At 40.9% G+C, this 25,272-nt stretch overlaps 1 protein-coding gene across 5 annotated transcripts in view; it reads right to left on the bottom strand.

Moving 5' to 3' along the window:
- The window catches only part of LOC111143713 (microtubule-actin crosslinking factor 1), a 349,979-nt gene that overhangs the window by 192,452 nt on the left and 132,255 nt on the right, over nt 1–25,272 (bottom strand). For all 5 annotated transcript variants that reach the window (XM_022497542.1, XM_022497538.1, XM_022497540.1 and 2 more), the window contains 2 exons: nt 15,456–15,517; nt 3,307–3,396 (listed from right to left, as the gene is read on the bottom strand). In XM_022497542.1, the coding sequence (XP_022353250.1) occupies nt 3,307–3,396; nt 15,456–15,517 (152 nt within the window). Of the gene's footprint in view, nt 1–3,306; nt 3,397–15,455; nt 15,518–25,272 lie in introns of those variants that run through there.

Genomic DNA, 25,272 nt, shown 5'->3' with positions numbered 1-25,272 from the left:
ATGCAGGGGTGGCTACCTACCTCTGGCACCTTTTCTTCTGCTCATTTTCCAATGTTGCTTTTATTTTACTAAAACTGGGCCTGAGACAACACTCTCACTAGATATATATATATATAGATAGATAGATTATATATATACCCAATTCATTTGTAAATGTCAAAGTGGTACTAATTAAAGGCTGATGAATAATAAGGTAGCTCTGCGGCAGGTGCTTGCACCAAGGAAACATTGCCCCAGGTTGAACCGCACAAAACGTAAGCCAACATGTGTCAAGATAAGGGTAGAAGAACCTCTCTGGGAGCCCCCAAATAGAGCTCCCACACAGGGATAATCTGCAGAGAAGTTGAGTCCTCTCTGGGCAGCAAGATAACTTCTTATGTCAAAGATTTAGGAAAAATCTTTCTAGCAAGAACCTCTTTTTCAGTCATTTCAGCTAAACTACTGTGAACATGGCTTTGAGGATGACAGAGCCTGTGAAACTGAAAAGTCTAAGGCAATGGGCAGGGAGATTGAGGAGGTGGAAAAATGACCTTAAGAGGACTGGAAATAGGGATATTGCCTAATCTGTGTTTCTGGAGAAAGAGTATGGGCTATAATTTAGGGCCTGCAAACAGGAAATGCCCTTCTTACACACTCTTATCATTACTCCTCGTACTCCCCACCAAAAATAAATACCCTAAGAGCATGCAAGTTAAAATCACTGTCCTCTACAGCAACTAGAGATATTATTGACCAAGGCAGAGTATCTCCATGCAGTGAGTGGTTTGCAAACAAGAGGCTGTTTTGAAAACAGATGCCATGGTGTCTGGTGAGAACCTGAAGGCTAGAGGTGGAGAGAGAGTGAGAGTTAGTCTGAAGTGTGGAGCCAAGAGCAATTAACTCTCATGCCTTCAGCTAAACTTTCCACAGCTCTGCAATCCAGACTCAGACAACACAGCAAGGCCACCAGAAGGCTATGGGTCTCCAGGTCACAAAGGCACTTGACACCTCCAAACACCATGATTCTTTTTCGTGCCAACCACTCTCAGATAAGCAAAACAATCCCCACTCCAGGATCATCTAACAGTGGCAAGAGGCACAATTAGTTTTAACCACTTTCTTTGGGACCCAAATTCCCAGGTGCAAAGGGAAGAAGGTGGCTGGTAACTAAGTTACTTGGAGACCTTGAGAACCTCAGACTCTCTGATGGCCCTGCAGTGCCAGCTGGGATCCTGGCATCCCCAGGAGGACCTACTACATCATCATCATCTTCCTCCTCCTGCTCCTCGCTGTTTGTATGGCGCCAGGAGGGCATGCTCACGAGACGGAGGGTCTTCAGCCCTGCTGGCTCCTTTGGCCACCACCAAGGCAAAGACAGGACAGAGTAACAGGAAATTCATAACACAAAAATGAAAAGGAAATGAACGCAACATTTTTTAAAAACTGAAAATAAATATGAAAATATCCTCCCACCTCCCAAAACATGCAAAACTGAATCAAGACCAGATCACAAAGTTATATGGAACACTTAATGTTGAAAAACATCTTCAGGGAGCCTGCGTGGCTCAGTCGGTTAAGCATCCGACTCTTGATTTTGGCTCAGGTCGTGATCTCAGGGTCCTGGGATCGAGCCCTGTGTCAGGCTCTGCACTCAGCGTGGAGTCTGCTTGTCCCTCTCTCTCCCTCTTCCACTGCCCCTCTTTTCTCTCCCCTCTCTCTCTGTCTCTGACCCCCTCTCAAATAAACAAAATAAAATATTTAAAAGAAAAAAAAAAAAGAAAACAGATCTTCAATTCTCCCTGGCCACCCACCCTCTCTTTTTGTGAATTAACTAAAGGAGAAAGAGATTGTGAGAATAAACATGGAAGAGATATCTGGATGGTTCTCAGTGAAAAGATGATACCCTATGAATACTCCATAAAGAACCTGCAGGTTTCCAAAGGTTGGGCAAAGAAATTAGATTGGAGTGTTTTCAGCCTGTTTTTGTAAGCAGTGTCCCAAAAAGAATCATTTTCAATATAAAAATCACTATGAGTTAATCAGATATCCCAGCTAAAATGCCCAAAATGTAACTTTGTGAGTGCTAAAGAATAAAGTCCAGGAATGTGAAAGTGACATTTTGATTACTTATGAGATTTGTATCTGAAGGCCAGATAAGAACTGGAATTCACTTGTAGCAGCTGTGCTAATAAAAATGTCTGTCAATTTTGTCCATTAAAAATTATAAAAGTAATTCTATTCTAAGACAAAAACGATGTGAACCCAAAACAAAGGGGCCATGGGAAGCCAAGACCCAATCCTTGAAGAAACTGAATATTACTTAAGGAGTGAAATTTAATGTGCCAAATTTCCTTCTAGAAACACAGCAAACAATGACTAAGAATTCACCAAAGGCAGTGAGTGGGCTGGATTTCGGTTCTTTCACTCCCCAGAGATGTTTCCAGTATTCAGCCCTGGACTCTTTTAAATGAAAACTACGTTGTCTATGACACTAGAGGCAGAACACAAACTGCATAGGATTCCCCTGCTTCCATTAGGCTCAAATATATAAAACAAAGAGCCCACGGGTGGGGTTATTTTGATCCCTCAAACAAAGCAAGTACAAGAACTATCATCTGACAAGCCAAGAAGCCCAGGCAAGATCTGCCTTCAGGTATGTAGGTGTTTCCCACTAAAGCAGTGTTTAACACGTTTGGGAGGAGGCAGGCATGTTTAACTATCCAAGGAACTCAAACGTACTGCATCCAGAGCTGTTGTCACATACCAACTTTAGTACTTCTCCAAACCTGTGAGACTCAGTGAATCAATGAAGGAAGAAAGTGAGGTGAATTCCAAAAAATAACTCTAAATAACTCTAAAAATAACTCTGAGATTTTAAATGTGAACTCCATATCCTTAGCTGAATACAGAGAATAAAACAATTCACAGTAGACGGAAAAAGAGGGGAGGCTATATAGATGAGAAATAAAACTCTAGAATGAAAAATACACCTTACTAAAAAACCTTTAAATGTGAATCTACTGTTCCTGAAATACTCTATCTACAAACAGATAAAGAACAAGTAAGGAGAAAAAAATGCAGATATGAAAGAAATAAAACAGATACCTGATTTCATCAAGAAATGAGAATATGATACATCATTTCCCATTAAGATGAAATTATATCATTCTAAAACAGTCTGAATTAGAAACCAAGTCCACCAGTAATGTCTTCTACTTCTTCCTCCCACATAACCGAGAACAGGCAGTGGTGGCCAGTCCTGGCATTCAACAAGATGGACCAGTAGGTCATTAATAGGGCTGCATTCATAAGAAGGGAGAAGCTCACCAGTTTGATGCCCGAGAGGACCTCCAGCAGAGAGATCAGGTTGTGGCCATCCCGCAGATCTTCATAAAGATCATTGATATGCTTGCGGACCTGTGGATGAGAATGAAACAGACTGACTTTTATTTGATCTTGAATTCTTTTATTAGTTACCCAAGAATTTCTGGTTCTAGGTAAACACAGATTAAAGACTTTGAAACAGGAAACAATAATAAAATTCAGAAATTTTCAGTTTGGATTACAATGCATATGAAATAGTTACACTTAATAGAAATATATGTGTTTTAAAAACTAAAGTCAGATCTATTACATACTATAGCCAGCTGTAAACAATATTCTAGAAAGTCTGGGCAAGGGGAGGGACAGTCAATCGTCCTGAAACCTCTCAGGAATTATTGTGATGTGATACAACAGCCAATGTGATACAATGGCCAATGACAGACAGATGAGTCCAGTCAGAATCAGAAAAGCCTTCCAGGGGCACCTGGATGCCTCAGTTGGAACAGAATGCAACTCTTGATCTCAGGGTTGTGAATTCGAGCCCCACACTGCATGCTGAGATTACTTAAATAAATAAAAACTTAAAAAAAAAGAAAAGCCTTCTAGAATGCAAAGGAAACAAAAATGCTAGGAACCCAGTGTTTCACAGGGAGTACCTATATGTTAACTCCTCTCTTATCAAATATTTCTTTTTTCAGCCCAGGTCACAATCTCGGGGTTATGAGAGCGAGCCCAGCATCTGGCTCCACACTCAGCATAGAGTCTGCTTAAGATTCTCTGTCCCTCCCTCTGCCCTTCCCACTTATGCTCACTCTCTCTCAAAATAAATAAAAAAACCTTTTGAGGGTGATTTTCCTTGTGAAAAAAAAAATTCCAATTTTATAAATGAAAATATGGGAAAACAGATCTAACTTTGGGAAAATATGTGGTTAATGTCAAACACCATGCTGAATGCTGTACACATGATCTCCTCTCTTTCACATTGATAAGGTAGGTAATACTCCTATTTTACACATGAGGCAACAAGGCACAGAGGTTAAGTAATTTGCCCAAGGTCACAAGTGGAAAAACAGGCCTCAGTTTGGGCTTTCTCTGAATTTAGTCTTTGCCATTAACTACTATGTTTTATAATCAGCCATAATCTCATTTTATTTATTTAATCCAAACAAGTGCCCCATGAAGTTTATTTAGTACCCTGAAGGAACTGAGGAAACTGAGGCTTTGAGAAGTTAAGGTCACATAACTGCAGGAAGTGGCAATAGGTGTTCTGGTTCATTCCAAGTCCAGTGACAACTTCACTGAGTGACACAATGCAGAATCAGTGGCAAGTGGCAAGTATAAGGAAGCAGATTCATTTTCAACATAAGTCGTTCTTTAGACAACAATAAAAAGGGCTACTTTCAGAAGTAGTGGCTTTTTTCAAGCATAGACCAGGATACTAGGATTTCCACATTTGAATGGAAAATTGTATAGTCGTCATTTCCAGTTATAATATTCTAGCATTCCAAACAGAATGGGAGTCAGAAAAGATCATGGCTATGGGGTGCCTGACTGGCTCAGTGGGTAGAGCATGTGACTTTGATCTTGGGGTCGTGGGTTACAGCCCCACATTGAGTGTAGAGATTACATTGGGTGGGGGGAGATAAAGGCTGGAATTAGCTGGTGAGGCTTCCTGGAAGAGAAAGAACTGGAAAGACTGGGGGACTGGGAGGAGGTGCATTAACATTTTTAATTAATTAACTTATTTATTTATTTATTTATTTATTTATTTTAGAGAGACGCAGAGAGAGAGAGTGAGCATGCCTGGGGGAGGGGCAGAGGGAAAGGGAGAGAATCTCAAGCAGACTCTGTGCTGAGCACAGAGCCTGATGCAGGGCTCAATCTCACAACCCTGAGATCAAGACCTGAGCTGAAATCAAGAGTCAGATGCTTAACCAACTGAGCCACTCGGGACCCCCTGGAAGGATTAGAAAATGTTCTGACAGAAAGAAGATGGTAAAAATCACAGAAGACAAGGTACAGAGGCGGAAATATGAGGGTATGAGGTGGAAATGTGACGGGAAGGTATGAGTGTTTGTCCTTTGTGAATAAAGGATTAAGAAGGTGATAGGTAGATTACCCAGTTGGAGAAAATGGTTCATGATGAATTGGGTAACAGCTTTCAAAAACTGAGGGAATATTTCTTTAATTTTTGTGCTATTCAAAATATGAACATAGATATAACATACTTTTTATTTTAACCAGCAATATTAACATTTCCTCCACCACTTTAAGTCTTAGACAAAGTATCACATCTAGCTCAGACTTGTAGCATTTGTTGATTTCTGTAGTTTAAATACTCCCACCACAGGGGCACCTGGGTGGCTCAGTGGGTTAAGCCTCTGCCTTCAGCTCGGGTCATGATCCCAGGGTCCTGGGATCGAGCCCCGTATCAGGCTCTCTGCTCAGCAGGGAGCCTGCTTCCCCCTTGCTCTCTCTGTGCTGCTCTGCCTACTTGTGATCTCTCTCTCTGTGTCAAAGAAATAAATAAAATCTTTTAAAATAAATAAATAAATAAATAAATACGCCCACCACAATAAATAAATAAATAAATACTCCCACCACGACCAATTTCCAACCACTAATATAATATCACTAACTGCAATGTTGGAAAGAAATATACAACAGCACACCATTATATACTTTTCCGTCAGACATAATTAACATAATTAACATCAGGAGTGTAGACAATATTAACAAGTAGTAAAATAATTATGAGGTGATGTGTTTTGAGTATTTATTACCTTTGTTTTAGAAATAATTTATTTAATTGTAAGTTTATATAATTTAATTTTTCATAATGGCTGTGCTTAACAACCAGCTCACAAAATTAGTATTCAGCTCCTGTGAGCCCATGTAAGCTGGCTCCAAGATTTCAAGACTTCTCCCTCAAACGGTCTAAGGTTTCAAAACCACAGTGCACCACTAACAGAAATAAGCAGGTCATGAGGGTTGGGAAGAAAGTGGTTTGAAAAATTCAATATATTTTTTTTTAATTTAAAAAATTTTAAGATTTTATCCTTAAGCAATCTCCACACCCAACATGGGGCTCAAACCTACAACCCCAAGATCAAGAGCTGTACATTCCACCAACTGAGCCAACCAGTGCCCTGAAAAGTTCGATTTTAAATATGCTGAACTTAAAAAAGCAGCAAAGGAGCTACAAATGGTAATGTTCTAGAAGCAGCTGAAAATACTAGAATTCAATTTGGGTCAGCTGAGAACTTAAGTTTAGAAGTCATATGCATAGAGGTGCTAGCTAGCTAAAGACATGGGAAATGCTGGCCTTTCTGGGTTAGGGGCAAGAAAGAAGAGCAGAGTGCTGAGGACTAAGCCTGTGGGAATAGCCAAAATTGGAAGGCAGGAGATGGAAAAGCAATCAACAAAGCATAGGGGGTGGAAAAAGGCAGGGAAAGAGGTAGGAAAACAAAACAACAAAAACAAAACAAGAAATGATAATCAAGGAGAGAGGGGATGGATGATCACCAGTATCAAATGCTCTAGGACAAGCATGAAGAAGACCAAGATAGGTCTTAACAAATACTGGTGGTTTTTTGTGAGACTCACTTTCTAGAGAGTGGTATAATAGAAAACAGATTATAAATGAATTGCAGAGAATATATTAAATACTTCGTATTAAGTTATAAAGAGAAGGGACAACAATGAGGGGCTTTTTTTTTTTTTTTTTTTTTTGATAGATAAGACCTGAGCATAGGGCATTCGAATCAGGAATGGGCACTGAATAATTATTTAAATAAATTATAATGGGAATGAGGACCAAGTGAGATCATATTATCAACAGGACACTAAATACTACAGAGTACTGAAAAGAAAAAGAGGTACTTTGAAATATAAAGTTAATTTCACAATGAGGACTCAATATCTTCTTTTAAAAATTCCAATCATGTTTTACACTTGTGAACAGCAAAATTCAACCACCTTACAAGAAACTTAGCTGAGACTAATTTATTATGTCTCTCAGTCTTTCTCTCATTATAATGACTAAATAACTATGAAAAACTAAAAAGAGAGGTAATGGGGGAAGGGAGGGGTGCATTTTTTCCCTGGAGAATTTTTAGTAACAGAGAACAATGGTTAATTTCTGAAGCATACTGGACGCAGCTCTGCCTGGAGCAGGCTCAAGTACCAACTGACACTTACTAGTGCTTCTGTGTCAGAAAATGTTCAGATACAGAGATGGGATTTGGAGGGCTCAATTCACATCCCAAGATCACACAGTGAGTAAATGGCCAGGCCAATAAGATCCAGGTCTGCCGCATTCCAAAATCTTTACCTCTACTGTAGACACTAAGCTGCCTCCAAAATTTTCCACAAATCTCTTAAGGAAAAGGAAAAAAGCGGGGGGGGGGCATCTAATAGTTAACACTGCTGTATGATATATATGAAATCCTAAGAGTTGTCATCACAAGGAAAAAAATACTTTTTCTGCTTTACCCTTTTTTATCGTATTCATATGACACAATGGATGCTAACTAAACTTACTGCTAATCATTTCATAATATATGTAACTCAAACCAATGCACTGTACACATTACACTCATACTGTGATGTATGTCATTTCTGTCTCAGTAAGACTAGAAAAGGGAAAGGAAAGGAAAGACAAGAAAAAGTCCAGTGGGCCAAGCATCAGATGTTTTAGAGGTAGCCAGGCGAAGCTAAGACTGCTCAAGAATCATCAATATGTAGGTTTCTCTCCAACAAATACCCATGCTATTCTGTCAAGAAAAAGATGAGTCAACCACTTCAACTACCCGGGTCTTTGCCTGTTTGCACTCCCTGTGAAAATCACTGTCAACATTAGTTAATGTCTCCAAAGAGTATATGTAAATGGCTGATAAACCCAGGAAAAGATGCTCAGTATCATTAGCCATGTGGAAAATGTAAATCAAAACCACAGAAGATACCGCTCCCCACCCAACAGGAGGACTATAAGCAAAAAGACAGATTATAACTGTTGACAAGGATGTAGAGCAGCTGGAACCTTCATACATTGCTGGTAGAGATGTAAAATGGTGCAGCTGCTTTGGAAAACAGTCTGACAGTTCCTCAAAAGGCTGAACACAAGTGATCATACAACCCAGTGACTCCACTCCCAGGTGTATACCCAAGAGAGCAGAAAATATATGTCCAGGAAAAAAATGTGTACATGAATGAATCTTTGTAGCATTTCTTATTCATAATAGCCAAAAAGTGAAAATAACCCAAATGTCTATCAAACTGATAAGTGGATAAACAAAATGTGAGATATCCATACAATGGAATATTACTTGGCAATTAAATACTGATACATGCTATCATGTGGATGAACTCTTAAAACACTATACTAAGTAAAAGAAGCCAGTTACAAAGAAAAGGATCACATAGTGTATGATTCCATTTATAAAGGATGTCTAGAATAGGCAAATCTATAGAGTCAGAAAGTAGATTAGTGGTTGGGGCTGGGGGAAGGTATGTGGGGGTTGGCAGGATGACTGAAAGGTACAGGATTTCCTTTGGGGTGATGAAATGTTCTAGAATGGATTATGGTGATGGTTGCACAACTCTGAATATACTATAAGTTACTGAACTGTATTTATTTAAATAGGTGAGTTGTAGGATATGTGAATTGAATCTCAAAAAAGCTATTTTTAAAAATTAACAAATGAGGGGCGCCTGGGTGGCTCAGTGGGTTAAAGCCTCTGCCTTTGGCTCAGGTCATGATCCCAGAACCTAGGATCGAACCCCGCATCGGGCCCTTTGCTCAGCAGGGAGCCTGCTTCCTCCTCTCTCTCTGCCTGCCTCTCTGTCTACTTGGGATCTCTATCTGTCAAATAAATAAATAAAATCTTTTTAAAAATAAATAAAAAAATAAATAATAAAAATTAACAAATGACTAAATTTTGAGGGATCAAGTCCACCCAGGCCAATCCTCCTCAATTCTTGTGCATTAATAAGCCAAGGAAAGCTCTGCTTTCCCAGTTCTTTAAAGATTAACTTGGAAGTTATGGGCCCCTGGCTGGCTCAATCAGTAGAGCATGCAACTCTTCATCTCGAGGTCATGAGTTCAAGCCCCATGTTGGGTGTAGAGCTTACTGAAAAAATAAATAAATAAATAAATAAATAAAACATTAATGTGAAGTTATAGAAAAACAAACAGCTTCCCCCAGCTTCTGAGTGGTTTTAGCGAAAGGAATAAATTACATTTAAGTACTTGGAATCAGAATCTAGCCCAAAGAGACGTTAACACTCTCAGTTGGCAGATGAGAAAGCATTGCCTGGAGAAGTTAAGTAACCTGTGTGAGATCATGGAGCTGGGAAGTGTCCCGTCACCATCTCCTGACTCCAAGTACAGTGTTCTTTCCCTTCACAAGGCTTCCACGATGCCAGAAGTGTAGAAAGTACATATTAAGGGGAACTCCACTCCTCCAAAAAGAACCAAGGACTGCCACATGGTATTCTTTGACACTTGTAGCAGACCTCGTCAAGAAAAGCTTTCCTCTAAGACTTAAAAGAAACACAAGCAGCACTATGTCTTTGACCCAAACTATGTTGAAGAGCAATAAACAGGTCAGAGGAGAAAGTTTTAAAGAGAAGAATATGTTGTTTATTCTCATCTACATTTATAAAAGGTACAGAGTAAGTGAGAATGAGCCTGGTAACTTTAAATGGATTTCTGAATTTGTAGATTTCTAAACCGTAAGAGGGTAATTCCATATTGATTCAATGGCTAAATTTATCCACAAGGAAAAGCCTAAATGCTAATGCTAAAAATACTAATGCTTAAAAAATGTTTAAAAAGTGGAAATGTTAATGCTAAAAAACAGAGTGCAGTTGTCCCAGACTTTTTGCCTGTGAAAAAACGATGTTCAAATGCAGGGAATCAGTAGAGGCTGGAAACTTGTTGGGGTGAGCAGAGGGACTCTTTGCCGGTAAGAATTCTATTGTCTCTCTGTTTGGAGAATTCCTTAAGTTGAAACTAAGAGTGAGTGACACCTGCCACACCTGACTCACAAAGGGTCTCTGAAGATGAGGATGATTCTAGAATCCACAAAGGGTAGCTTTCCATAACAGGCAGGTGAGGGTGCTTAGGTGCAGGGAATAGAAAATCCAGTCCAAAGGTAGGCCCAAAACTTTCAGTGCGGGTTGAGAGGTGTCTAGAGTGAAATCCGGTCCTGAAAACTCATATCCAGGCACGGGAACCACCATCAAAACAAAGGCAATGCTCCTCCCCTCTGGGTCTAAACAGCACTACTCTGTCAATCCTTAAATGAAAATCCACTGCCAGTCTCCTTCTGACCTTTCGCACAGAGGCCAATGAGCAAAGGCGTGTGAAAGTCCATGCAGTGCTAAGGTGAGCTGTCTCACGGCTATGGCAGAACAGTGGTGCCCAGGATCACTACAGCTACCTACCAATTCATGTCCAACTAGGGAGCCTCACACAGAAAAGCTGAGAAGGTCTGGAGTAAAAATTTGGAGTTGGAAAACTTTTGCTGGTATACGTGGAATTCTTAACTGAAATTCCAGGAAGGCCAGTAGCTTCTAGATTGCTAGACTAAATACTGGCCTCTCCTTTCTACCTATACCTTCTGAAGTCAACAAGAATTGATCAGAGAAAGCATTTCTCCTCCTTAGGGACTCAAGTGCTCAGTTCTCTCATCCTTTCTGGGAGTTCTCTCTGAGGGCATAAACTTTATCAGCTACCAGAACCTAGGGACATGATACAAATAATTTAAATAAAACCTCATTTAAAAACTAGATTTTTGGGGGTGCCTGGCTGGCTTAGTCAGTAGAGCATGCCAAGCTTGATCTTGTGGTTGTGAGTTCAAGCCCCACACGGAGCCAAACTAAAAAAAAAAATTTTAAGTAATAAAACTCTAGATTTTTCTCTCTTTTTTTTTTACATTTTATTTTTTTAATTTTTTAAAATAATTTCTACATCCAACATGGGGCTCAAACCCACAACCCTAAGAATGAGAGTCACAAGTTCCATTGACTGAGCCAGCCAGGTGCCCCTCCAGACTTCTCTTTTTGACTGTTCTAGCATATGTCCAGAACACTTCAGTTTGTAGGCTTGTGTTCTAAATTAGGTTATTTATATATTACAGATGTCAGTGGTCTTAAAAAAAAACTCTTTTAAGATTGGACCAATCTTAAAATGTTCTTGACTAATAAAGAGGAATTAATTTGCTATGCCACAACAAACTATTTCCCACAGAGACAGCTGGGGATCCAAGAGATCCCAGGTCAACTAAATCCAGAGCTTGAGAGGCTTGTTGCTTTGATCTCATATCTATCTACTTGCCAATGGCCACATTAATCTGGGTGTACTTGGGGAGCACAGCAAGGGATGCCTGGATTACAAAAAAACAAATCTCAGTCCCTCTTTCTCAGCCCAAAGTTCAAAGACTGCCAGCATGGCGCAATGATTCTGATTAGCAGTGAATCCCTCTCTCTGAAATATCCCAAGATGAGAAAATGCCGTCACAAGTCTAGGGCTGAGGGTCTGAGAAGAGAGGAAAAATAGCCAGGGACTGAAGTAAAGCTCTGGCTGGCCTCCAATTTCTAACAATGCTCTGTTGTGTTCATCTCGTTTCTCCCTCCCTGGGCCTCCTGTCATCATGCAGCACTGAGGCAGAAATCCAACCAGCAATAGCGGAGAGCCAGGGCATTTGTGCTCAACTACAAAGTTAAGGAGACCAGCCCGAGTCAGGATAAATTCAATTCTTCCAATTGTTAGAGATGAGGCATGAAAGAGTAAGTTCGGGGCATTTTTAGAAGAACAAGTAATTTTAATCATAAGACTCATGAGTGGTCCCTAGCTCCCTCTTTCACTAGCCGTATGATCTTGGGAAAGTCATTTTACCCCTTCAAATTCTCACTTTCCTTAGCTGGGAAAACTGAGAGGGTAAAATACCTTTACTGCCTTCAGAGTTATCATAAGAATCAAGCCAGATAAGAATGTGCTCTGTAAGCTATAAAACACTATTGAAATATTATTTGCTCACGGCAACAAATCCTGGGTATTTCTCGTATCTGTGGTGCAGTATATGGTAGAGAAAGTAGTACAATACAGTCTGAGCCCTCGGCGAGCATGCTGATAGGGGAGGCAACGCGTGAACACACAAGGCATCACTTCAAAGTGGTTTGGAAGAGAGACAGAGTTGAGATTAATTTAGTCTGAGGAGCGGAGGTCAGATTCCCAGGAAGGTGATATTAGACGTGGGCCTTGAAGGGTAAGTGGGTGATGGCCAGGCAGAGGAGATTGGGACGTGCATTCTAGGGAGCAAGAGATGAATACGCAAAGAGGTGTGACAGCACGCAGTGTTTAGGGAGCAGCGACTTATCTCATGTGGCCCCAGCACAGGCTACATAGAGGACAATGCCTGCAAATGAAGCCGGGGGGCTTGGAACCAGGTTGTCAAGGACTCTGCATCATGACAGAGTTCTGTGTCATCAAACTGGAAGCAAATGGTACATCTTGAAGGAATTAGAGGGAAATAGCCATTTTCTCTCGCTGTCTCTCTTCCCTTCTCTTTATCCTGACACTAACAAAATAAGACACAGTATCTGCCTTCAAGTTAAAATCAACAGAAAGATATAGAACGTATACAAGTGCTATAACAGAAGTACATACGGAATATGGTGAGGGCAAAAGAAAAGGGTAGTCATTCCTATATGGAAGATTCAGGAAAGTATTTATTGAGGTCGTGTTCAATTGGGATTACACAGGCAGAACAGAGATTGGAGAAGGCTCTACATAGAGGGAGCAGCACAAGCATGGATACAGCTGTAAAATAGCATGCACATGGCTCTTAGCATGGCACATGGTTCACCAAGTGCCTGAGATAAAAGGGGAATTTGATGCTATGAGCCTGGAAAGGCAGGCAGAAGCCAGGCCATTACTGCAGACATTAAGAGCACAGGTTCTATAATTTAGGTTGTCTGAATTCTAAAATTTCAGTTTTGCCTCTTTCTAGTAGCGTGACCCTGAAGAAGTTAAGTCCTCTAAAGTTCATTGCCCTCATTGATAAAATGGGAAAATTGAAAGAGTCTACAGAATAAGTTCACTGAGCAATAAAGAAGCTAATCCATGTTGAGGACTTAGTCCAGAATGTCAGCTTTATGGTAAGCACTCAATAAACTATTACTACTATTTGTGTTATCAGTATTACTACAGAAAACCCTACTAGGAGCAATTACAGTGATCAAGGCAAGCTAAAAAGGTCCTGGACTAGAGCAGAGGTCATGGGGATTGAGGAGAGAAGTCAGGTGCAAGCATCGTTCTGAGCTAGAAGTGACTGATTGGAACTGATAAAAAGGGAGATGATGGGTAGCCTGAAAATAGTTCTAGATTCCTAATTTGGATAGCTAAGTACATGAATGAAAATATTTAGCAATTCGTGGTGTGTTGAATATGGATATGTCTGGGTGACATCTAGATGAAAGTGCTACACTGTCTTTGGCTTAGGAAAGAACACAGGAAATGGCTCTATCATTATGTCCATATCCAGATCTTGTACTTTGAAAACTGCCCTCACCAGAAGCCCCCATTAAACAGTGGCCCTCAGGAGCCATACTGATTTACATAACCATCTCCCTAGCCATATATTACTGAGCTACAGATGGACACCTGACCCATGGAAGAAAAGAACATCACAGCCAATCAGATTTTCTGTGTTTTGTGTCTACAGAATTCTGTAGCCACAAATTACATCACCATTTGAGAGATAGCTACCACACAAGCAATGGCAGAAGCAATGAATGTAGGAGACATACAGAAAGAAATAAAAATGAGAGAATACAAGGCCTCAATAAAAACAGAGAGTAGCTGCCTGATAATGCTTAGTTTTCATAATAAAACCTTGCTCCATCCAGACATCAGATTCTAGATCATCTCATATCCTTTTTCTGCTTGTGCTTCCTTGTGTTCCACACTACAAATGATCCCTGTGACTAACACAAGACTACCAAAGAAGAGTACAGAGAACAAAACAAGAAAATGGGTAAGGTTAGGACCCCAGGACCACCAACATGGAGGAGTCAGAGAAAGAAAAAGGCATTCATAGGGCGCGTGGGTGTCTCAGATGGTTAAGTGTCTGCCTTTGGCTCAGGTCATGATTCCAGGGTCCTGGCATCGAGTCCCCATTGGGTTCCCTGCTCTTTGGGGAGCCTAATTCCCTCAGCTTCTGCCTCTGTCTCTCATGAATGAACAGATAAAATCTTGAAAGAAAGAAAGAGAGAAAGAAAGGAAGAAAGAAAGCAAACAAGCAAGCAAGCAGGCATTCATAGAGGAAAGAGGTAATTCAGGAAAAATCAGTGTTCAGAAGTCAACATAAGAGGATTTTAAGGCACATTAAGTTAGTCAGCAGTATCAGATACTGTAGAGAAACCAAATAAGAGGAAGATAAAACTAGGCTACTGGACATGGCAATTAAGAGGTCACTGGTGACCTTTCCCAGAGCAGTAATCAATATAACTCAAAATTATGTGAAGTATTTGAGTAATTATGATATACTATTCAAAAATGTTATTTTCAAATCTGGACTGCCACTTTAGTCATACTGCTTATCCTTAGGTGGGCTTTTAACATGTCTCTGCCTTGGTTTCTCCTCTACTTAAAGACAATAATAAAATCTTCCCCCAACCCTAGCCGTTCTGGAAGTGTTCTATGTCTTACACTGCATGGTGTTTACAGTGTAAATACACATGTAAAAACAGCTTAATCTAAACATTTAAGATTTGTGCACTTAAAAAGAACAAAGCCCCTCTACCCCATCTTTACACAGTAATCAGATCTAGAAATGAAAATAAAGAAGGGAGCTTATAAAATAATTTGTAAAGCTAGGAACAAAGTATTCTTTGAATCCAGGATCACCCCCTGGTACCCTCAACCTTCATGTTCTGAGGTAATGGCATTTCTTACTATCTTCTCCAAGAAACTGATCAGTACAAGTTTCCACACGGTTATGACTATGTTAGTTATTTTTAAAAAGTCACATGTGTATCTGCATTGAGCACATGACAAGCAATCTGAACTCTCCGAGAGAAGGACTGACAGATCCAGCTTAGGCGCAGCCAGAGGTGTTGGGGCAGCAGCTACAAAGGAGTCCTACCTTCATCAGGTGCTTGTTGACCCACTTGGTGAATGTCTTCTTCTGAACACGGTCCCGTTCATCTGTAAAGCAAACACAGAGAAGGCATTGGCTTAGCACGGCCCGGATAAGTTCCCCTACCCCTGCTTCATCCACAGCCCAGCTTCTCTGTGGACCATGGAGACAGTTTCCGCACACCCATGTTGCTGGGAAAATTTGGCCTGTCTGAACTTCCTCTTCTGTCCTGACCATCTTGCCACTTTATAGATTAGACAGAATCATAAGCCTCAAAAACCATGCCATGGCAAAGTCTCTTTAGCTTCATAATCTGGGGAGTGGATGAGTCTCTACTTCCCCCAAAGTAACCTCCAAAAAGCCAAAGTTGTGAACACCACCCACAGAAGAGGTTGAGTGGACTTGGCATTTGGGCCACTCGCACTATGGAGGTTCCATCTCCCTCTTCACTTATGGATCTGCCAGACCAGTGCTCTGCTCCCCCACCCTCTTCTGCTCCGTTCCAGTTTCTACCCCTAGCTCCCATTTCCGCAGCAGCCATTACCACCCAGGCAACCCCAGAAAGCTGCTCAGTTTAACTCAATGCACACCTGCCCCAACTCTTCCTTCTCCTAAGTCCTACAGAGCCACTTCTTCGTAGGCACACTCTCCGTTCTCAGTTTTGTGCATCCCATTCACAAAAACATGACTGCCAATACTTGGGAATCACTATTCCAAAGGCCTGATCTTGCAGAGGACTCCCCTTCTCCCACATCTGCCAATTCCCAGAGCACTTCCAGACCAGTGATCCATCAGCCCTGCTCCTTTTCTTCTATTTGAAGCCTATGCCACCCCCCTAATTATCTTGCTCAAATCATGCTCACTGTCATCGACCACTCCCTGGCGCCTGCCCTCCTCCACATGGCAAATCTACCTTAACCTCCCAACAACTTAGTTCACATTTACTATCTCCACACGCATCCTCTGGCATCATCCACAACTGACATTATCTCCAGTTCATATCCAGCCACCACACTGTCACGCATTCCTGCTTCAAACACAGTCATCCTAATCATTCCCAAGCTTTATCACTCCATTCTTATTTTATCCCTTTTATTAAAAGTATCTAAGCTTATCCTGGTCTACGCTAGACAACACAGTTAAGCAATTAAAGCTGCCATCACTAATCCCCCAGGAACTGTCAACTGCCTAACCTTCCACCACTAAGTTCATCATGACAATCTGGGAACCTGAATTACCACCACTGCTCAACTCTTCCATTTTTTTCTCCAAGTCAGGGAGCATTTCAGAAGAAAGTGGCAGAATTAAATAACTCTGGTTCACTAGTAATCTTCACAAACATCATTGAGGTCTTCCCTCCCTACTGCCCAGTTACTCCCCTCTGACTGACTGCCTAGTAAGAGCCGCACAGCTGCTGTTCAAACAGTGCTGACTCTCTCCACTTGCAGTACTACCTACTCACATTTCTGAGTTCATAGACATTCAGTGCTACCTCATCCCTGTCTTTGCTCTTAATTTCACATCCTTCTTTTCAGCCTTGAATCTTTTCCTGCTTTGCAAGGAACAGTGCTCTCTTGCTACTATATAGCACAGAACTTGGGAATTAGAGTTAGTTATCTAGTCTTATTCCCTGCTGAAACATGATTCCCTTCAACAACAAAGAGTCATCTGTTTAGGGTTGAAAGGTCTGCCCAAATCCTGCACAATTCTATAATATTCCTGATACTTAAAACTTAATAGAGAATTCACTACTCCTAAGGCAATATATCAATTTAATAGTTCTATAAATATGTCATCATTTGCTTCCTTATAAATTCTCCCTACTGGCTCTCATTTGGAATTGTTAGAATTTTTTTTTTAAGTGTAGGCTACCTCTCACATTTTTTTTTTAAAGATTTATTTATTTGAGAGAGAGAGAGAGTGGGGTGAGGGGCAGACGGAGAAGCAGACTTCCCGCTGAGCAGGGAGCCTGATTTGGGGCTGAAGCCCTATGCAGGCCTGATCCCAGAACTCTGGGATCATGACCCCATGAGTGACTCCACGAGCCACCACGGAGCCCCAGGCTACCTTTCACTTAATAGAGCCCTGCAAGTATTCAAAGCCAGGATTTTCATTAGATTTGAGCACTGTCATCCCACCATATTTTGAAATTTTTAGATGCTGATTCAATTATCCAACATCTTAATTATCCTTTCCAAGCCTGTGTCATCTACAGACTGAATAAGAATCAGCTTACAACTGCAGTCTCATCGAAATCACTGACACTGCTCACACTACCTTCTCTTCACAGCATGCCACTCTCTCTCTCTACAAGTATTACTTACTCCTTTTTAAAAAGATTTTATTTATTTATTTGAGCATAGTCCCTGACGTAGGGCCTGATCCCACGACCCCAAGATCATGACTTGAGCCAAAATCAGGAGTTGGATGCCCAACCAACTGAACCATCCAGGCACCCCAAATACTGTTTACTTTTTAAAATCTAAAATCATTCATTCATTCATTTCTTCTTTGAATACATCTTTTTTTTTTTAAAGATTTTATTTATTTATTTGACAGAGAGAGATCACAAGTAGCCAGAGAGGCAGGCAGAGAGAGACGGAGAAGCAGGCTCCCTGCGGAGCAGAGAGCCTGATGCGTGGCTCGATCCCAGGACCCTGAGATCATGACCTGAGACGAAGGCAGAGGTTTAACCCACTGAGCCACCCAGGCACCCCTGAATACATCTTTATTAGGAACGTACATGCTTGGAAGAGCCTGTGTTTGACTCTGATGATAGATACCAAAGTCACTCCCCAGTTCATGGTTTCCCTTGCTCTCTCTCAAATAAATAAATAAAATATTAAAAAAAAATAGATACCAAAGTCGCAGTCCCTATCTTTATTTATTTATTTAAAGATTTTATTTATTTATTTGACAGAGAGAGAGATCACAAGTAGGCAGAGAGGCAGGCAGAGAGAGAGTGGGAAGCAGGCTCCCCGCTGAGCAGAGAACCCGATGCGGGGCTCGATCCCAGGACACCGAGACCATGACCTGAGCCGAAGGCAGTGGTTTAATCCACCGAGCCACCCAGGCGCCCCCGCAGTCCCTATCTTTAAAAGAGATGACAGTTGAGGCACCTGACTGGCTTAGTTGGTGGAGCACGCAATTCCTGATCTTGGGGTCATGCATTCAAGTCCCATGTTGGATGTGGAGACTACTTTATAAAAAAAAATAATAAAATAAAATAGATGACAGTCTAGCAGAGAAAAGAAATAACTTCAGTGCAGTTTGATACATGCTATAAACAGAGCTAAGCACAGAGTGCTCAAGAACAGAAGAAAAATGGTTAAGCTACCTGAACAGGAGAGGGACACATGGGCAGTTAGTCAAAGTTTCCAGAGGAGTAAGTCTAACTAAACCTTAAGAGATGAGCAAAAGTTAGCGAAGAATTAAAGGGAAGGGACAAAGTTACTATATGCAAATTTCACCTAATGCAAATTTATGGAGACAACCAGGTGCTTATGTTCAGAGAAGTGCACAGAATCAAGGATGGTTGAAAGACAGGATGTGTATTAGGTAGTGGAGAGACTTAAAACTAGATAGGATGCCATGGGCCAAATCATGACCTTTCTTATAAGCTAGTAAGTCCAAACTTTACCACTAAGAAATTGGTAGAGAAAGCTTTGAAAAATTTTAAATAAGAGAAAAAATGATCAGATGTGTGCTTGAGAAAAATTACTTTGGCAGCCTCTCCTGACAACTCCAGGTCTCAACAGTCTCTTTGTCCTACAAATTTTTATGGTATTTACTATGCATCACTCAATCAGCACTTATATAATAATATGGAGTCCTCAACTTTTAATATGCTTATTCTTACATCACCAATGAGATCACTAACTCCTAAGGAAAAAGATTATGCTTTACTTTTTGTATCTCCCAATGCTGCTAACAGCTACAGCTCTGCAGGATATGACCTAAAACAAAAACAAAAACTTTCTTGACTGGCCAATATATGATTAGAAGACTGGCTAATGAAACACACAGAATGAAATCAGAGCTGAATTCCCCTATGGGGAAAACAGTCCAGTATGTAAAAAACCCCAACACCCCAATAAGTGTCACCTGTGTGCTGAAACATGCAGCCACGATGTGAAAACAAAATTAAAACTAACTAAAAGCTGTGCCCCTCTACATTTCACTACCAAACCCATTCTGCCTCACTACATTAATACCTTCATAACCAAGAACGGCCATTGCTAGTTTTACAAAAGTCTCACCCTAGAGACACAAGTTTTCCTAGCTATTTTTCTTTTCAGAATTTTTTATTATAAAAGTTAAATGTGTTTACCATGACAGGTTAAATAAGAGATGGAAAACAAAAGTTAACAAATTTCCTTTTAAACTAACCAACATTTTAAAGAAGGAGCAGGGGGTACCAGGGTGGCTTAGTCGGTTAAGCATCTGACTCTTGATCTCAGTTCAGGTCTTGATCTCAGGGTCGTGAGTTCAAGCTCTGTGTTGGGGAGATATATATATGTATGTATATGTGTATATATATAAACACACATGTATATGTATGTGTATGTATATCTAAAGAAGAGGCGGAATTCATTGGATTTCTTTTCACTCTACTGCCTCCTTTATTTTAGACCTGAAGATGCAACAGGCACAATGGACACTGGTCCATCTTACTATGTTTCCAATAGCTAAAAAACAGACTTCTAATTCAGCAGCAAGAGGTCCAAGTACCTATTCTGAGCATAACTACTAATGGCAACATGATTATAAGCACTTCTCAAGACCAGGTAGCCTGCCTTAGAGCTGAGCTGTAAGTTCCCTAGAAAAGGGTTTTTATGGAACAACTGTGCCCCCAAAGCTGAAGGATCCTTTTTGAGGATCCTTTGTCCCAGACCCATCAAATACATGCAAGTTCTTTCCTAATTTAAGCATTAAGACAAGAGGATAGAAATTGCAGTGCCTGGGGTTTAAGATCATAATATTTTAGCAAGGAAATTCATTACAAAAGCCAAAGAGCAACTTTTAACTATTAAACTTTCAGAATGCTCCAAACAGCTCAGACTTCCAAACTTTTTAAAAAGTTTTAGGTTTGGCTCCCTACACATAAATCCCTGATTTAATTCCAGGCCCAGCAAAGATCTTTCTACCTAACTAACACTGGAGGTAGAATTTTCAAAGATACCCCAGTCAATTTTTAAAAGGCCATATTCTTTGATGCTTCTTATAAACTTGGCCCTACCAAAGGCTATGAACTGCCAAAAAAGAACCCAACTGCCCACTGGGAAATTCTAAGATTGAACATACTGAGACACCAATGAATAATGGGGGAGGGTTACTTAATTAGAAGGATTTAATACCTGTTTCCAACTTTTATTAAGACCATTACAGTCCATTAAGCAACCAATATGTACCCTAATTTTCTCTGTATTAGATTCACCTGCAGATATGTCCTTTGGTAACTTAGGCAAGTCCTTCCACCTAGAATCTGGATCCCACCTCTTCCCTTCTTTTGGGAACCTTAATCCAACAATTATTCCCTAGTTTGTATACCTTTAACTTCTCTCTTTCCTTTCTGCTTGGCTTCCTGAACAAGTATGATAACAATGCTGTCTCCATTTCCTCACCTCCCAAATTAAGATACCATCCTTTTCAATGCTGCCAGCAATCTTCCTACCAAAACTGATCTTGTTACTGTCTGCCTTAAAATCCTTCAGTGACTCCTTACCCTCCTATTAATATTAATAGTTAACATTCACTGAATACCTGCTTATGTGCTACATGACTTACATATATCATTTCTAATGCTCAACAACCCTGAAAGCTAGACATTATTTAATTGGAAAGATAAAGCACAGAGAGGTTAAGTAATCTGTCTGGGGTCACAAGGTAGGTAAAGAAGTTAAATTTGAACTCCGCTCCATTGGATTCCAAAGCCTGATGCCTCCATTCAGGATAAGATTAAAACTTTTTACCTTGGCATCTAAGACCCATTATGATGTGATGCCTGCCTGCCACTCATCCTTCTCTACCCTTTCATAAAAATTCTAACTTTCAGCCTTGCTGAATATTCTTGCCCAAGTGTAATCTTGCCCTTGTATTCACTGTTCCTTCTGTGTGGAAGATAGCTTCCCCCTTGTCTGTCTACTCCTTGCTCTGTATTCAACTCAACCATCGCTTCCTCCAGGAGCTTTTCCTATCCCTTACACACACTGGTTTAGGTGATCTTTCTCTTGTGCTTATTGCAAGGTATTATTGTTTATGTGTCTATCTGCCCTACTCTACTAGGAGCAATTTGAGAATGGGCCTAGAGTTGGAATTAAAGCCTCCATTTGAGGTGCAGAGTTCTGTGTTCTAATCCAACATAGCTAGTAACACAATCCCAGTGCATTATAAATCATTATAATCAAAAGCAAATAAAAGAAGAATTTCTGCTTGTTTCCCTCAGGGCCACAGAAAAATCACAAATGGTTCAAGAAGCCCAATGGGGCACCTGGCTGGCTCAGTCGGTAAGCATTTGCCTTTGACTCAGGTCATGATCTCAGGGTCCTGGGGTCAAGTCCCAGGTCATCAGGCTCCCTGTTCAGCAGGGAGTCTGCATCTCTGTCTCCCTCTGCCCCACCCTCTACTGATGTGCTTGGGCTTCCTCTCTCTCTCTCTCATAAATAAATAAAATCTTAAAAAAAAGAAGAAGAAGAAGAAGGAGGAGGAGGAGGAGAAGAAAAAGCCCAAGAGGCACCAACCTCCTGGAAATTTAAAAATGAGATATGTGAGCTGACAGAGAAGGCAAATAGTCAGAATAGACCTGTTCCTTGACCTCATGAAATTTGCAATCTAGTGGCAAACACCAATATATAAATAATTAACAATAATATCAAGCAAATAACACACCAGATACAAGCAACACAAAATGATGCTGATAATCACAGTTGATTAATTCTGACAGAGGGGGGCGCCTGGGTGGCTCAGTGGGTTAAGCCACTGCCTTTGGCTCAGGTCATGATCTCAGGGTCCTGGGATCGAGTCCTGCATCGGGCTCTCTGCTCAGCAGGGAGCCTGCTTCCCTTCCTCTCTCTCTGCCTGCCTCTCTGCCTACTTGTGATCTCTGTCTGTCAAATAAATAAATAAAATCTTTAAAAAAAAAAAATTCTGACAGAGGGGTAGAAGAAGAGTTCATGGAAAGCATGGTGTTTTCACCAAACCTTGAATAACAATTAGGATTTTAGCAGCATGAAAAGGAGTTAAGGAATTCAAAACTGAAAAAGAAGTATGAGCAGCAATTCAGAGAAATGTAAGTATACAGATGTGTTTCAGGGAGTAGCATAGCTACGCACAGCATACATTTAGCAATTAAATGAAAAAGGAGGCTTACAAGGTCACATGAGATTAATTCACTGCAAAAAACTACTTAATTCAGTAAGTAAAATGACACCACGAGACTTTTAAAAGATTTACTTATTTATTTGAGAAAGACAGAGAGAACATAAGCAGGGCAAGGGGTAGAGGGAGACAGAGACCAAGTCTCAAGCAGACTGCACCAAGCACGGAGCCTGACACAAGGCTCGATCTCATGACCCTGAGATCACAACCTGAGCCGAAAACAAGACTGGACACTTAACCAACTGTACTACCCAGGCGCCCTAAGATTTTTTTTTTTAAGATTTTATGTATTTATTTGACAGAGAGAGACACAGCGAGAGAGGGAACACAAGCAGGGAAAGTGGGAGAGCGAGAAGCAGGCTTCCCACAGAGCAGGGAGCCCAATGCGGGGCTTGATTGCAGGACCCTGGGATCATGACCTGAGCCAAAAGGCAGATGCTTAACGACTGAGCCACCCAGGCACTCCCACCCCAAGATTTTTTGAAGCAGAATGTGTTCTGAAGAGATAAATCTGGCATTGGACGGAAGGCCAGTCTGCAGCAGAGAGACACTAAGGGGTACAAGAACCAGCTAGAGGTCTACTATGACAAACCAAGAAAGAAATCTAGGAGTATGAACTAGAGCAGAGACAGTAAGGATATAAAGAGGGCAGGTAGATCCATAAGATAATGTAGAGGCAGAAACAATAGCTCTTAAATATTGACTAGATGTGTTAAGAAGGAAAGGGAAGGTTCAAAATAATTCTAATGTTTCTAGTCAATAAATGTTGGTCACCGGGGCGCCTGGGTGGCTCTAAGCCTCTGCCTTCTGCTCAGGTCCTGATCCCAGGGTCCCACATCAGGCTCTCTGCTCAGCGGGAAGCCTGCTTCTCTCTCTCTGCCTGACTCTCTGCCTACTTGTGATCTCTGTCAAATAAATAAATAAAATAATAAAAAAAATAAATAAATGTTGGTTACCTAATGTTTCCAGCAACTGGAAGGAGTATTATCATAAGATTAGGAAAATAGGAGGCATAGATTGGGTGTTGGGTAGGTTGAGTTAAGTAGAAGAAAAATGAGGTGTTAGCAGACCTTCTTGCTGGCAGTTGGAATGTTAGGTCTAGAGTTCAGAAGAGCAGTCAGAATTGAGGCTACATATTTGAAGCTAACAGTTGACAGGTGTGGCTGTGGGAAGTACACCAGACAGCCTATCTCAACTTATCTTCCGAAATCACCACTTTGCCCATATCATCCCTCTACTCAAAAATTCTTTGGTGGCTCCCAGAAGACCAAGTCTAGGTCTTTCGTTTCCATAGTCTGTTATAACCCTTTGAAATTCAATTCTGGTTTTTATTCCCTGTGTGTTAGGTAGTTGGAAGAGATAAACACCTGGCCTCTGACCTGAAGAAATTTATAATTTACTTTATCTTTGGGCTCTCCCCAGCATGACTCACCTGGGTCATTCTGATATCATTGTTTCCAAACATAACTTGCACATTCTTGTCTCTGTTGCCCCTACCAGAATATCTGTCTCTCTCATTTTGGGTTATCTAAGGTAGAGCCTCTTTAGAAGGTCCAGCTGAAGTCCCACTTCTCCCTTCACATCCTTCCACCTATGCCAGCCACTTCTAGATGCCTGCAGGTGCCTGTGTTTATTCACTTTACTTGACATGAAGCATATAAAACCTATTGTTACATACCTCTCTGTGTAAATCCTATTTATCTTCAGCTCTTTAGAGTCAAGACCATGTTTTAAATTTCCTTAAAAACCCAACATTTGGGGTACCTGGGTGGCTCAGTTGTTAAGCATCTCCCTTAGGCTCAGGTCATTGATCCCAGGGTCCTGGGACTGAGCCACGCATCGGGCTCCCTGCTTGGCGGGAAGCCTGCTTCTCCCTCTCCCATTCCCCCTGCTTGTGTTCCCTCTCTTGCTGTGTCTCTCTCTGTCAGATAAATACATAAATAAATAAATCTTTTTTTTTAAAACCAACATTTAAGAAAATAATGGGTACTCAAGAATACTCATTCATTTAACAAATATATACTGAAAGCCCACTATGTGCCAATGTTATATCTACAAGGACACTTTAAGATGGTATTCTCAAAGTCAGACTAAGTATTCCCAAATGATAATTAAAAGGCTGCTTTTCAGTAAGGAGCAGGGATTTCCATTCAGATGTCCCAACTACGGTTACAGCTTTCCTAAATTCTTCTTGTCACATCTGGACCCAGGAGACTTTGCACTACTTCATGTAAGCTCAAAGAAAAGAGGCTGAGGAAACAGACCCATAAATACAGCAGACAAACTGATGGCGGCCAGAGGGGAGAGGGGTAGGGGTATGGGCAAAATGGGCAAAGAGGAGTGCGAGATACAGGCTTCCATTTACTTCCACGAGTAAGTCACGGGAATCAAAGGTACAGCACAGGCAATATAGTCAATAATATTGTAATAGCATATGGTGACAGAT

The sequence above is a fragment of the Enhydra lutris genome, unplaced genomic scaffold (assembly GCF_002288905.1).
Source record: "Enhydra lutris kenyoni isolate GAN:26980312 unplaced genomic scaffold, ASM228890v2 scaffoldscaffold9, whole genome shotgun sequence".
Lineage (NCBI taxonomy): Eukaryota > Metazoa > Chordata > Mammalia > Carnivora > Mustelidae > Enhydra > Enhydra lutris.
The sequence above is the reverse complement of the archived record's forward strand: the minus strand, read 5'-3'. Positions and strand labels throughout refer to the sequence as shown.